The 14,473-nt window shown below is 42.2% G+C and overlaps 1 protein-coding gene across 3 annotated transcripts in view; it reads right to left on the bottom strand.

Annotated features, from left to right (window-relative positions):
• Positions 1–14,473, bottom strand: part of BMP1 (bone morphogenetic protein 1) — a 128,902-nt gene that overhangs the window by 67,709 nt on the left and 46,720 nt on the right. For all 3 annotated transcript variants that reach the window (XM_048512358.1, XM_048512359.1, XM_048512360.1), the window contains one exon: positions 1,432–1,545. In XM_048512358.1, coding sequence (XP_048368315.1) covers positions 1,432–1,545 — 114 coding nt within the window. The remainder of the gene's footprint in view (positions 1–1,431; positions 1,546–14,473) is intronic.

Raw genomic sequence — 14,473 nt, 5'->3', positions numbered from 1 at the left:
AGTAAGGAATACACTGAAACAACCTATTGAACAATCTAGGTTTGTTCAGATATCAACCTCTAGAATCCTCAAGCAGCCCCTGGATTCATGTACTCTCTTCCCAGAGAGAAGTGAATGCCTGAATCAAAATATCCCTTCTGATGTAGCTTGCAGGGTTAAGGGAAATCTCACTTCCGAACAACCACAGAGTCTCTTCCAAACACTGAAGCCCAGAACCACATGAGGTCAAGGACTGCTCTTGTTCTCTTCCCAGAATGATTCCAAGGGAAAAAAGAATTATATCAGAATAACCAATGGTGGTGAACCTTTGGCACTCCAGATGTTATGGACTACAATTCCCATCAGCCCCTGCCAGCATGGTCAATTGGTCATGCTGGCAGGGGCTGATGGGAATTGTAGTCCATAACATCTGGAGTGCCAAAGGTTCGCCACCACGGGAATAGGCCCTCTCTTTTTCTTGTGAACCAGACCACACAACTTTGTAAGAATGCACAGAATCCATAAACTAGCAACGGTGATATTTTGAGAAATAAGGTATTTTGCAACATAAATTAGAATGGCCTGAATGGTGCTGACGCATAAAGCCCTAAACAATCTGTGACCAGTGTATCTACGGACTGTCTCTTCTGGTACACCCCCCACCCCCGAAGGTTGCCATGTTCAGTGAATAGAAATCTTCTGGAGGTCCCTGACCCTAAAGAGATCCTGATTCCAACCTGGTTGAACACTCTGTCAGGTGGGGTCTTGGACCTGTAGGCTATTGTACAGTTTTGCGGGGCCTCTTCCTATTCATTTTCCATCTTCCCTTCGTGGGGTTAAAGAGCTGAATGCCATCTATAGGGAAGTATGGATTGTAGTTAGTTTCAATTATTGTTGATTTTAATTGTTATGAGCTTTAATGGTGAGGTTGGATTGTAAGTTCGAGCTGTTAAGCTTGGAAATGTTGGAAACCACTCCAATCTTGTATAGGGAGGAGCGGTATATAAACTTAATAAAATAAAAGTAAATAATAAATACCTAAACTTGCCCTGACCTGGCTGTCAGATCTCAGAAGCTAAGCCAGGTTGGTTCTGTTTAATACGTGGATGGGCAGAACACCAAGAAAGGCAAGGCTTACAACATAGAGGAAGTAATGGCAATACACCTCTGTAAGTCTCTTGCCTTGAAAACCCTATGGGGTAGCCATAAGTAAGTTGTGACTTGACAGCTCTTTCCATCATTACATGTATAAAGATATCCTTTCTAAATCGTTAATATTTCAGTGCTCTCTAATATGTTAGATTTTTTTAAAAAACAAGCATGCCTCCAGAGGCATGGAACCATTGGTTTCTTTTTTTGCTTGCTTGCTTGCTTGCATGCATGCGTGCGTGCGAGCGTGTGTGTGTATTGTTCCTCAGCCCAGCCTATGATGTCCAAGCTTGGCAACATTACCTGAAGAGTTAGTGCCAGTTCTCTCAATGGTATGCTGTGTGAGATCCACAATTCTGTCCACCTGGAAAAGCTTGAGATCTTCCTCGTCCAAGGCAATGTCTCCTGAAAAGGCAGCTAGAAATAGACGGAGAGCTTGTGAGAGAGAAGCTCAGTTTCAATTGTTGATTAAACTTTATATGGGAAAGTTTTTTTGACTGGATTGTGAAAAAGCAAGTTCACATATCTTATAAGTCATTTGTGTGAAAACTACCCCCATTGTTTGGATAGCCTGAATAAATGACATTGCTTTCATGCAAGAGATATAAATATCACACCAGGCAATTACACCCCAATAGGAAGCAAGCTGAAAAGTGAGGACTCCGTCTCTTAAGTTACAAGTACTGCTAAGTATGGATGGAATGGACTTCTATCTTTGAAGCAAGACACCCCACCCCCACCATAGCAGCACCTAAGAATAAGGCAAATGACAAAGACACTTTTCCCAAGCACCAAGGGATACTTCAATGGGGTCAGATGTACTGAGAGAACTAATCTTGCCACTGTCTAATCATTTCCATCCCTGAAAGTGCCTAGGAAAAATACTGGAACAAGTTGAGGAAGAATCAATGAGTAGCAGAAATATTACACAAAGCAGGCACAAAATGTAGCCAGTATGGCCTGGTCAAACTAACTGATGAGACACCCCTGATCTGAATTTAAGTTGTCCCCCAGGAAAGCCTGTGTTTCTATTATTTGCCTGAAACAGCATTCAGTGGCTCTCCATTCCTCCTTTTAGAATCCCTGCAACAGAATGAGAGGTCCCAACACAATAATTAGTTTGCCTTTTTTTGGAGCTACGTCAAATTTGGCCTCAGTTGTGATCAAGCAAGATTTTAGATTTTAGTTGTTTCCAGCCGAGGAATCCCCAGTAGACAACAAAAGTGTAATATTAATCCCCATAATGCACAGCCTTAATCTCATTTAATTCCCTTTCTCTTATTATCATCCATGAGGTCATCTCTTTTGCCTTGCATAACTCTGTATTAATATTTCCCTATTCACAAATTTCATCAACATTTTCCTGTGTCCTTTCATAAGCCTATTCAAAGAAAATGGATTCTGACGCACTAATTCCCATGAAATTTCACCATACCTCAAAATTTGCCTTTAGCATAACAGCTTTGTCATTTTATTTTTAATCAGGCTGTTCTATATCTTAAACAACTTAGATTTATCTTTAACAGTTTATACTTAAGCACTAATGCTAAATGACAAATTAGAAGCTACCAGGTTACCAAGTGTAACCATGTCCAAGTTCTGGGTCATGGGATGACATCATATCACAATGTTTAGTAGACAAACTATGTTTACGGGGTGGTTTGCCACTGCCTTCCCCAGTCATTTACACTTTACCCTCCAGCAAGCTGGGTGCTCATTTTATCAACCTCGGAAGGATGGCTGCTGAGCCAACCTTGAGTTGGCTACCTGAAACCAACTTTTTGATCTCCTAAAAATAACATGCAACTAGGAACTAACATAGGCCTCCACATAAAAATACTGGAAATCAGCAAATGTAACATCAATTCTTTAAAATAAAGACAATAACAGGTCAGTTATCCTAACATTTATTGTGAGTAAACTGGTGGGAATATAATATCAAACACAGAATTAGGATGCTGTAAAAGAACAAGCAGTACTGAGGAAAAATCAGCATTCTGCAAAGGAATTTCTGCCTCACCAATGTTCTGTAGTTCTTCAAACATGTTAAAACAGTATGGGATAAAAATGAGTTGATAAATAGTATATATTCAAACTTCCTAAAAACTATCAGTGAGACTCCTGAGTAAATTTAGCAGTCATGATATAACTGTGTAGTTACTCGATAACAGGTGCAAATGTTCTCAGAACAGAGGAAATTAAATGTTGGGATCCCCTAGGAATCAGTGTTGGAGCTGGTGCTATTTTATGTGTTCATTGTGGTCTAAAAGTTGGTGAAAGTGGTACAGTAACCAAGACTGCAGATAAGACTTGGTTTTCACCATTATTCAGAATGGTAAAAACCAAAGGACACAGCAAATCAGTGGTCCATTATGCATGGAATGCTTACCTGGAGGCTCTTCACTGCACAGTAGGCTGGTAGTGGTGTCTTCCTGCACATTTTTCTCTGATAACAGCCCCAAAGGAGGCAGTTACTTTTTTGGCATCTTCTGAACTCTGCCCACAACTTGCCTCCAGTTCCATATGAGATTCTACCATGTCCAGCTAAACCCTTAAACGCACAGATCTCATCACACCCAGTAGACTCAAGACTAGAGTTGATATTCTCTCCCACTCCACACACACACTCCTTCTCTGTCTTCCTGCCGCTGCTCCAGGAGAAGACAGAGGCTTGTTTTTAAACAGTCTTATTTGAAATAAAGTTCCAAAAAGGCCTTCCAATCATCGAGGAGGGCAGAAGCAGAGTGGGGAAGGTGGGTGGATATATTGATATATTTATATGAGCATTTAGAGAAGCAAAAAGAAGCCAGCAACATGGAATGGGGGGTGAGGGGGAAAGCGTGGATGGCAGTGTGAGGAAATAGGCAGAGAGATCTCCAGGGCAAAGCTGTGCTCACTGGCAAATCCCCCCGCTTTGATGACAAAGCAAATTAAAAGTAGTGCTAGTAGCGGTCTCACTTGCCACGGAGAGAATGGAAAGTGAAAGCAGGGCTCCAGGAAATAGGTCCATACAAGAATTCTTGCCATGACGAACATTTGCCCCCACCGGGCAGAAGACATTTAGTGTATAATCAGCCTCTCTAGGAATCCTAGGATTACTAAAGCAAATGATCCTACTTCCCAGTTTTCCTTGGAAATGATGTTACCCCGTGCATGCCATTTTTTTCCTTCCACGTTCCAAAGAAAACGCAGCAGGACAAATGCAACTGTTATGTCATGAAGTTGTTCAAAAAGACATGAACATTTTTGTTGGCTTTCTGTATTCTAGCCACTATTCGCAACTGCACTGGGATGCCTGACAAATATTTGTGGGTTGGTTTTTTTACTATATAAATCTGAACGGTTTTTATTAATATTGTTGAGTACATTATATTCTTAAACCACTTTCGTCTTTTGCTACAACATTTCTAGCTACAAGCCTGTCCAGGACATCCAAATGTCACTTTACTGTGTGACACATCATATTAGCTTCCTCCCTCTTCTTCTGATGCATTATGGGCTGTATTGTGTGGACTCGCATGGGTGTGGGTACCTTCTGTGCACTGGAGATACTGGTGGTAGAGCTGAACTTAGGTTAGACATGAGGGCCTCTTCTTAGCCTATAATTTTACGATTTAAAAGGATTACATAACACTACCCTACTCTCAAATTACTTATGAGAACATTACCAAATTAGGATGCTTGTTTCTTACAGAGTAACTGACCAACAGAATTTCCGGGATATGCTCAGAAGTTTTCAAGTAATGTAATAGTTCTCAATGGAAATTGAAAAATCTGTGAACTGAGCTAGAACTGTCTGTACCATTCCTTTTTGCTAAGTGTCCCTGGAATGGTATATATTCCAGGATCAATTACCTGTTTGTATCCCACCACGGGGGACTAGGCTTGTTACGCTGCTCTATTGTTAATACTAATTTTCTCTGAAAGTTTATATATATGCACTGTAATAACTGTTGATATACAAATGAAACGGAATTTTATTGTATTGTATCACTGTGGTTGAAATAAACAATAATTCTTAAAAAAAAGAAAGTGAATGGCTGAAGGTCACCTGTGGCTAAGTAGGGAACTGAACTAAGTTCTCTCCAGTCTGTTTATAAAATCTATCTTTCATCTTTCCTCCACAGAGCTCAGTATATGAATGTCACAATCTGAATACATTATGCACTTGTCCAAATTTTATAAATTTTCTACTGGGCAAGAGGAAGTGCTAAGCAAAGCATTGAAGCTACAGCTCCCAATCTTGCTCAATCCAGGGCCCATCACTTGAGGTTTCTCAAACTCCATTTGGAACTGCCAAACCTTTTAAAATCTGATTGCCGAAGCCATAAGGACTGAAACTTGTTTTTAAAAACAAAACGCAATAAACAAAAATCAAACTTTAAATTTTTGCTTAGTCTGTGCCAGATGCAAAATTTCCATATATTAAATTCTATACTTTGTGCAGTGTGATCACAGATGCACAGAAATCCATGCAGAATAACTAAAGGTCTCATGCACGTGGAAAGTTCATCTCAAAGACTGTGAAGGGTTGGCTTTCTCATCAGAAATAAAGTGCCCAGATTGGAGTGACTAATCTAGAGATAATATTTGCTCTTTTCTTTTGGCATCTTTGCCTTTCAGAAATCTCCAGATGGGAAAGGAGAAGAATAAAACTTTCAGTTCAGCTCAGCTGCACCTTTGAAAGAATGCAAATTCTCACCCCTTCTCCCCTCAATCTCTCCCTCCAATTTCTTTTATATAAAAACACAATGCAAGAAGGTAAAGCAGCTACTATGATTGATGGCATTTGAGTGCCCCATCACCTCACCAGCTCTGCTGGCAGCTGTAATGTTTGAACATCTGGTTCCCATAAAGACTGCTGCATGTCGTAAGAGTTTTTTTAAAAAAATATTATTACACAAATTGTTTTAACCTCAAGCTTCTTTGCAAGTTCTCTTTCTAGTACACCCTCCTTTTTTCTCTACACACACATGATGCTTAGCCAATCTGAGCTCATGCAGCCAAGGGATACTCAAATAACCTCCCATTCATCTGCTCCACAAAGAATCAAAACCATATGGCCTAGTGCAGCTGAAAGACAAGGATAATAAGCACACTCCCTTGTAGATACCTGGGACTCAGCTCCCTTCTCTTATAGATTTGTTCCTCTTCTATGAAATAACAACTGCCAGAATCCTGAAACTAGTAACTCTGCATTCTGTAATCAGAATAAAAGAGATAATTGCATATCACATATATTTTTTCTGTATGTCTGAACTGCTGGCTAGTTCCAAGGCTATAGGTGTCACTCCTTACATATATGTCCTTTTGCCTCTGCAATGATTATGGTCCTGAGTGTGCTACATTTGGCCCTCATCCATTTAATTTTCTTAAATCCACGAATGTGCTAGGTTTGCAGGCTTTACTTTTCTTATTTTCTCTGTGTTGCGTTGGTTATGATGTGTACAAGCTGAAAATCATCCTGGGACAATTCCAAACGTGTGCTCCCTGGGACACAGGATGGCATCACTTCCCTTTAAAACCTAGGCAATCTGCCCAACTCAGTATCACTGCAGGATGGAAAGAAATCTACCAAACTTGATTCTTTGAGTTCTTTAAGTAAAATACCTGGAACACATAGGAAAGCAGACAGAAAGTTGAACTGGTTGGTCTGGGAGCCCAGAATAATGGCATGGTGGTTCCTCTCAGGTGTGAGTTGCCCAACTACATATAGAACAGATCTGGGAGCTTTAGAGCAGGCAGAGGCCCAAGGCCCGTTCTCCAGAGCAGCATTTCCCAGACTGTTGAGCTTCAGAGCTCAACTATGAGGAGTGGGAGCTACCACTGAAAAGTTACTACTGGACATTCATTAGTGAGGCATCTGGTGGGGCTAACAGCCTAATTAAATGTACAAACTTGTACAAGCAGACCAGGTGCTCAGGAGCAGCAGCAGCAGGCCATTGCTTTCACATCCTGCACGTGAGCTCCCAAAGGCACCTGGTGGGCCACTGTAAGTAGCAGAGTGCTGGACTAGATGGACTCTGGTCTGGATCCAGCAGGCTAGTTCTTATATGTTCTTAACTGCACTTTTAAGAGTTCACCCTGGGGGGACTTTGCAGCTGGATCCACTGTAGCTCGTGGTTCTTGCTTGGCATCTCATGAGTAAACACAGATCAGGCCTCGTTTGGATTGGAACTACTGCATGTGAGAAGGATGAATTCCTGCCTTCCCCCCTGTGCTGTATTTGGCAGCCAAAGCAGCCTTGGGGCTGAGGGGAGCATTATTTGCTCCACTGGGAGTCAGGGCTGAATGCTTGAACATGCTGGCTCCCTACAGTGCAAATATCACTCCTCCCCCAGCAGTTCCCTTTCAGCCACCAGAAACAGCATGGAGGAGAAAATAAGAATACCTTCTCCTCCGCCACAGCGGCCATGATCTGAATTAGGCCCTGCAGCACATTTGTTGACAAATTGACAGCAGAGTTTCATCCCTGTGGGAAACTCATTCAGCTTGGAATATCTAGTTAGGTTCCAAGACTCTCCTATCCTAACGTCTTAATCCACAACTTTGTCTTATTAATATGAACATTAAGACTTACACATATACAGTCCTTCAAAGTGCTTCCCCAGAAAATATTTCCAGGCTGCTGAGTGTGTACCACAGGCCGTTTCCATACGAAGGCAAAAGCGGCGAGGTCGGTGTTCTGACGCCCGAGCCGTGCTTGGCAGCTGGAGGACCGTCCGCGCGGGACCCGGTCACTGACGAACAGGGTCACCGGGCACACCCGGCACCGGAGGCGCCGGCCAGCCACGCCCGGCATGTCCCGGGCCTCGACTGTCGCCCGAGGCCTGGGACATACCATGCAGCGCCTGCTCCCAATGACGCAAGAGGGCAGGGAAGCGAAATGTCCCCAGAGCTCTCAGGCGGTAACGCTGAAGGCCGGGGTGCTCAACAGTAAGTGCCGGGAGTGGGAGGAGTCGCTGAAGCCGCTGCCTTCGCTCGGCAGCGTAAAACCCGGCGGCATTCCCAAAAAAGAGCTTCAAAGCGCTTCTGGGAAACTTGCCGGCTCCAGCGCTGACAATGGCGGCCTTGAGCGCGGCCCAGCGGCGCTTTCGCAATGCAGCTCGCGTATGCCTGTGCGAGATAAAGCGACCTGAGAAAGGCGGCGTTTTCAAACCGTCTGACAGGCATATTCATTGCCCGTCACGGAAAGCTTCGGCTATGCTCGGTGGTTATGTTAAGGGACATCCTGTGCTTAGCACAAAAAAAGAGTGATCCATGCATACAAGACCAACAAAAAGCAACAACGGATAAGGGAATACACTGCATTCCAGCCCAGGAAAAAGATATCCAGAAAGCACACAACGTTTCCATGGAACCATCTTTTGGACAGAGAGCATCCCTAGCTGATCAGTTAATTCCTCAGTTCTCTTTGCTATTTAAAAGGGTTCCCCCCCCCCCCCCGAAAAGACAATCAACTAAACCTTACACAGAGTAAAATGTACTATGGAAACCCGGGCTATGTGGCAAAGCAAAGTGGAATGTGACACATGAGAATAACTGGCACACATAATGGAAACATCTACTGCTACTAAGTACATTTATGGAAAGCAGACAGAAGGAAACCTCATGGTAGCCCTTTTCCAAAATGCATCATCCATATCTCAAATTTAGAATAATCTGCTGGAATCAAATCTGCAGCCTTCACCACCTTCCCCTCCCTTCCTCTGCCAGCCACTACAGCAAGCAGATGCAGACTTAATGACCTCCACAGATGTCTAGGCGGGTGATCAATGCCGCATCTTATTTCTCTATAAGGAGCACTCATATAAGGAGCACCAAATACAAACAGGGCAGAAGCTGGTGCCATCCTTGGCATCCCATTTTTACCGTAACTCTCCAAGTGTCTTATCAGTTTGCACACATTATTGCCTTCCTCCTTACTCAGGAATTTAAAAGGTCATTCATAAAAACATGTCAGTTTCCCAGGCTTCTCCCTGCGCCCCAATATGTCAGGCTTGTTTGACAGCAATTTTTACCAGAGAGCACAATATATAGCCAGATGTGTTTGAATTCACACCTCCTGCCTCTCAAACACAATTCCTTGAAAGGAGAAAAGAAATGGCTGTTGAACAGGGTTGGCCCAAGCAATTTTTGTGTCACAGTGGGGATGTGGACCTCAGTCTTCTAGATCTCAATCTGACACTTTATCAACTACATCACACTGTCTCTTTAAGGGCAAGATTAAAATTTGACAGGCAGATGGATGTACAGAACTCCTATAAGAATTTTTGCCGGTCTTGCCTAATTTTTTCCCTTGAAATTTCTGATACTTTGTCTGAGCAGGAACGAATCACAAAATTTACCTTGAAACTGTGCTATGGGAGAAACTGAGTGGTAAGATCTGAGTTCAAACACTGGTGGACAAAGAGGCGGATGGTCCCGTATCTCTGGTGGAGTGGGTGAGGAAATGATACCGGTGAGGGAATGGAGCTATATTGATTCATGGTCCAAAAATTCACTTGGACATTGTGGTCTTGGTAACATTAAAGCCTGGTATGGTGGAGCAGAGAGATGAGTAAGACATCTGAAGACAGCTGTTTTGAGCCTATAATATTTTAGTGGTCTCTTCAAGTCTAGTCATTTCTTTTCTAGAATATGTCTGGGGTTAGAAAAAAATGCAGAAAAGTACTAGCTCTTGGTTTTTGTGAACAGTTGTACTAAACTTTGGTAGACAGACTGGACCAGTTTTTAATATTCTGTTGGAAAGGTGCTCAGTTCATTCCAGATTGAGAAAGTCTTGAATTCCAGGACTCTTCTTGCTGAAATGACAGTTAGCAGGAAGACCATTTTTAGGGCCATCATTTGTAGGACAACTGTTCTGAGTAGCTTGAATGATTTCTTGGCAAAAGCTCTTTGAGCAATTCACTGAGATCCCAGGTGGAGAAACACGAGGCCATTGAGGGATTCTTAAATGTGATACATCATAGGAAAGTTCTAATGTGATGGAGAACATTTCTTAGGTATAGCTCACATATTACATTAAAAAATCCAAAGAAATAACTAGCGGTACAATATAGACATATTTGGTGTTTCTTACAATATGTAAGTGTTGCTTGCTTTTTAAAAAACAAACAAACTCTGGTGCACTTTTTTTTATTATGCCTTGATCACGTACCAGACAATATTGCTTAAAGGGCCAAAATCTGCAAGTACATCACCATCTGGTAACCTTGTTCTATTAAGTATTGATTCTCTGCAACAAAGATTTGCATAGCAAATGACATCTGGATCACAAATGAAACATCTTTGCAACATTTTTGGTCTGTCTCCCTGAACTCAACTGCAAACCCCAATACTTGCCATTCCTGAAATGGGTGGCCAGTATAAAGTATAGAGTTCTGGACTGTCTAGGCATGGTTTAAATACTGAGAATCCAGCTTTGCCTGGTCAACAGACCAGTTTCTTTTGACTACTGAAATTTAGACTGCAGCTCAAGCCCTCATCCTCACTGAACTCCTATCAATGAGCTCAGAACTGATACACCAAGTTTAGTGTCTGACAGGGAGCTTAACATTTTTGCGTGACGCGCACGTGGCAGGACTGCTGCATGTGGGAACAGGCCCTTGTTCACTCAGCTGAAAAAGCATTAGTGACCTGGAAGCATTTGCAAGCACAGTGCAGAGAAAAAGCTAAGGCCCCTTCTGCACACGCAAAATAATGCGTTTTCAAACCACTTTCACAACTGTTTGCAAGTGGATTTTGCTATTCCGCACAGCTTCAAAGAGCACTGAAAGCAGTTTGAAAGTGCATTATTCTGCATGTGCGGAATGAGCCTAAATTACAGGCAGCAGTTTGGGAAGACTACCTGTTCCTGAAAGAAGTAACATGGAAAGCACAATTGAAAGTCCCACTTACATGGAGAAAGAATGAGAAGGTTCACAGAACATAACGGCTCAGTGACTTTCTTAGTGATCTGAAGCAAAAGAGAAGTCGATCTATGGCTACCAATCTTGATCCTCCTTGATCTGAGATTGCAAATGCCTTAGCAGACCAGGTGCTTGGGAGCAGCAGCAGCAGAAGGCCATTGCTTTCACATCCTGCATGTGAGCTCCCAAAGGCATCTGGTGGGCCACTGCGAGTGGCAGAGTGTTGGACCAGATGGACTCTGGTCTAATCCAGCAGGCTAGTTCTTATGTTCTTGTGGAATCATGAAAGTGAAATGAAAGGCAGACAATTCAAGTATGAATACTGGGTATAGCATTTGTATGTCAGAAGAAAGGTAAAAGCATAAACAAGTTGCAACTAGCAAGGCGGTATTAGAATCTGCTCCAGCAAGCCTACAAAGGCACCCAGGAGAGAGACAACAATCAATATTTCTCACCTTATCTAAAGCATCTTAATCCACTCCCTACAAAGGCAAAGAGGCTTTTAATAGTGCAATCCCAAGCAGAGTGACACCCTTCAAAATCCACTGATTTCAGTGAACTTAGAAGCATGTAGCTCTGTTTAGGACTGCACTGTGACTTGCAGTTAACTAAACTGTTGTAACCTAGACACCAAGACTCTGCAAGTATTGACTGAGCAGAATGAATTATGCCAATTTGAATAATTCAAAAGATACCATTGTTATTTATCACTATAACATAAACATCAGCACATATAGTACATTTCAGAGTAACAAGTGAAAACAGACAGGTGCTAATCTCAACCATCTAATTTCTGGGGGAAGCAATAGGAGGACAGGGAAGAGATTCAAGTAAAGCAGTATTTGGGCTTTCAGTTAAGGATGAACATTTTGGAGTGAAGCCTCAGACTTCATGGATAAGTGACTTCAGAGGAAGTATATGAAGGGAGAAAAATGAGGAATCATACAGGTACTGGACTAGACAAGATTCTGGAACATCTGTGAAAGGATCCCCCAGCATATTTTTATTAGTAAACAACAGCACAAGGTGGGGAGTTCCAGTTCAGAAGTATCCTCTGGAATTATTTGTCTTCTTGGACCATCCACTGGGGAATATAAAAACTCTAGGAGGCTATTTACAGCCAGGCAATCAGTAGAGGGGGAGATAACTTTTTTCTCTTGTCTCACAGTGTATCACCAGTTCAGACAGGAGGGAGAGTGAGAACTAAGAGTTTGTGCTGTGTATACAACTTCACCATCCAGAATAAAACCCAGTTATTAAGTGAAACAACTTTGCTTTGTAACAAAAGGGACAAAGCATTTTAGCAGGACAAAGCAGTATAACCATAGGGTTAAAAATGAGCCAGAGTGGTGCAGCGGTTAAGAGAGGTGGACTCAATTCTGGAGAGCCGAGTTTAATTCCCTCCTCCTCCTCATGAAGCCTGCAAGTCACAGTTTTGGGCAGGTCACAGTTTTCTCAGCACAGCTTCACCTACCTCACAAGATGCCTCTTGAGGGTGGAGGGAAGGCAACTCTAAACTACTTTGACATTTATTATGGTAGTGAAAAGCAGGGTATAAAAAAACCCAACTTCTTCAACATTAAATCTCTAACCCAGGGCTCTCTAGAATGGCACCCATGGTTGCTATGGTGCCCACCTGTACTTCTCTTTGGCACAAGATGAGCTCTTTAGAAAGTGGGTGGGACCACGTTAGGGCAGGACTTACTATTGGCTGCCTTCAATCAAATGAAAAGGGCTTTCAATGGCTTCAGTAGCATTTGCAGCCATTAGGATCAGGAGGCTTGGTAAGTAACTCAAGCCTGTGTCTCCATTCCCTCCTTAGGCTTTCTAAAATCCCCAATTCTTTTGTCTTTTCCTTCCTGTTCTGCAATTATTTTGGCTCTACTTGTTCAAGGGGCTATTTCAGGATGGCATTCCTGCCTCCTCTCAAAATTCTACAGGTGTCCACAGACTCAAAATTATCAGGGTCCCCTACTCTAGCTCTTTTCATTGCAAAGAGAAAAAGACCTAGACAGTTCCTTTTTCAAAAATGATCAGCTTGGACTTCAGCGAACCGTATAGGTTGGTACAAAGGTCAACAACTGAAGTCCTCTGTTGACAAGACAGGTAAGATCTGGACTTTCCTGTCCACATGGGTGCCCCGCCACCTTTGATGTACATGACTGCCAGAAATTTTATCTGGTCTGACTGGAACCAACTATCTGGAAATGTATTTCCCTAATATGCTGAAAGAACTCACTGGTTTATTTTTATTTCAAAGTTCAGATTCAACAGTGATGACCTTAAATGGTCAGAGACTAAGAACCACTGATTTCCATAGAACCTGCCCAACAGTTAAGATCTTCTTCAGAGGTTCTTCTCTGTGTGCTTCCACCTTCAGTAGGCGCGTGGATGGTTACCAAAAGAGGGATTTTTTCTGTAGTCCCCCAATTGCAGAACTCACACCAAAATCAAGTTTGGCTGGCACCTGCCTCGCCTCTTTGAGGTCAGCTGAAGCACTTCCTCTTCCCCATGTGCGTTTAATTATATCTTATGAGACCTGTCATTTAAAAAAAATCTTTTTGTAATGTTTTTATTTCTGGATTTGTTTCATAATTCTTAATTAGTCGCTTTGATTTTATTTCATTTTATGTCATAAACAAGCTTGGATGTTATTTTTAACAGAAAAGCAGAGTTTAAAAAAATCCTTCAAAATATATTAAAAACAAACAGCTCTTGATCTAAAACCATTTTTAATGCAGAGCTGGTGTTTCCGGATTGCAGAACAATGACATGGAATATGAACATCTGTGCTTCTGGATCTCTGATGCGGCAGCAACCAGTGAATCCCACTGTTTCTATGCAGTGCCACTAGCAAGGAATGTACAGAGAAGGGGAAAGTTGGCTCCCTAAATGAGGCTCAATGTTGTACTCAAAACCAAGAGACATAAATAAGGAGAATGTGTAGAAAGTGAACAAGGTAGGGGAAGGGTGAGTGAAGACTGAATTTATAACGTGTGGGAGAAATCTGAAATCACTAAACTGTGAATAGCCCAGAACAGATGCAAACTCATGCAAACTCAAGCTTGAGGAGAATATATGCCACTGACCTTTGGGTCTTTGTAACTCAGGCCAGCTTGAAGAATGGTGGTTTTATGAGAACTTTTTATTTTATGAGGTGCTATTTAGAAGAGATGGCATTTTGACAGCCACGTTTATAGAATAATGCAATGAGATGTAATCCTTCACCTTTTACTGTACCGATCTCTTAAATTACACATTAGCAAAGGAAATCAATAAAATCTAAAGATGAATGATATTTTGGAAGGTCCACGAGGCTTCTTCTCTTTCTCACAACTAGGAAGGAACCAAGAAATATGTACAATATATGAAATTGTTGGTGTACTTTTGCACCTTCTTCACCCCACTCACATCCCAAATTTCCTTACTGCGAA

The sequence above is a fragment of the Sphaerodactylus townsendi genome, linkage group LG12 (assembly GCF_021028975.2).
Source record: "Sphaerodactylus townsendi isolate TG3544 linkage group LG12, MPM_Stown_v2.3, whole genome shotgun sequence".
In the NCBI taxonomy this organism is placed as follows: Eukaryota; Metazoa; Chordata; class Lepidosauria; order Squamata; family Sphaerodactylidae; genus Sphaerodactylus; species Sphaerodactylus townsendi.
The sequence above is the reverse complement of the archived record's forward strand: the minus strand, read 5'-3'. Positions and strand labels throughout refer to the sequence as shown.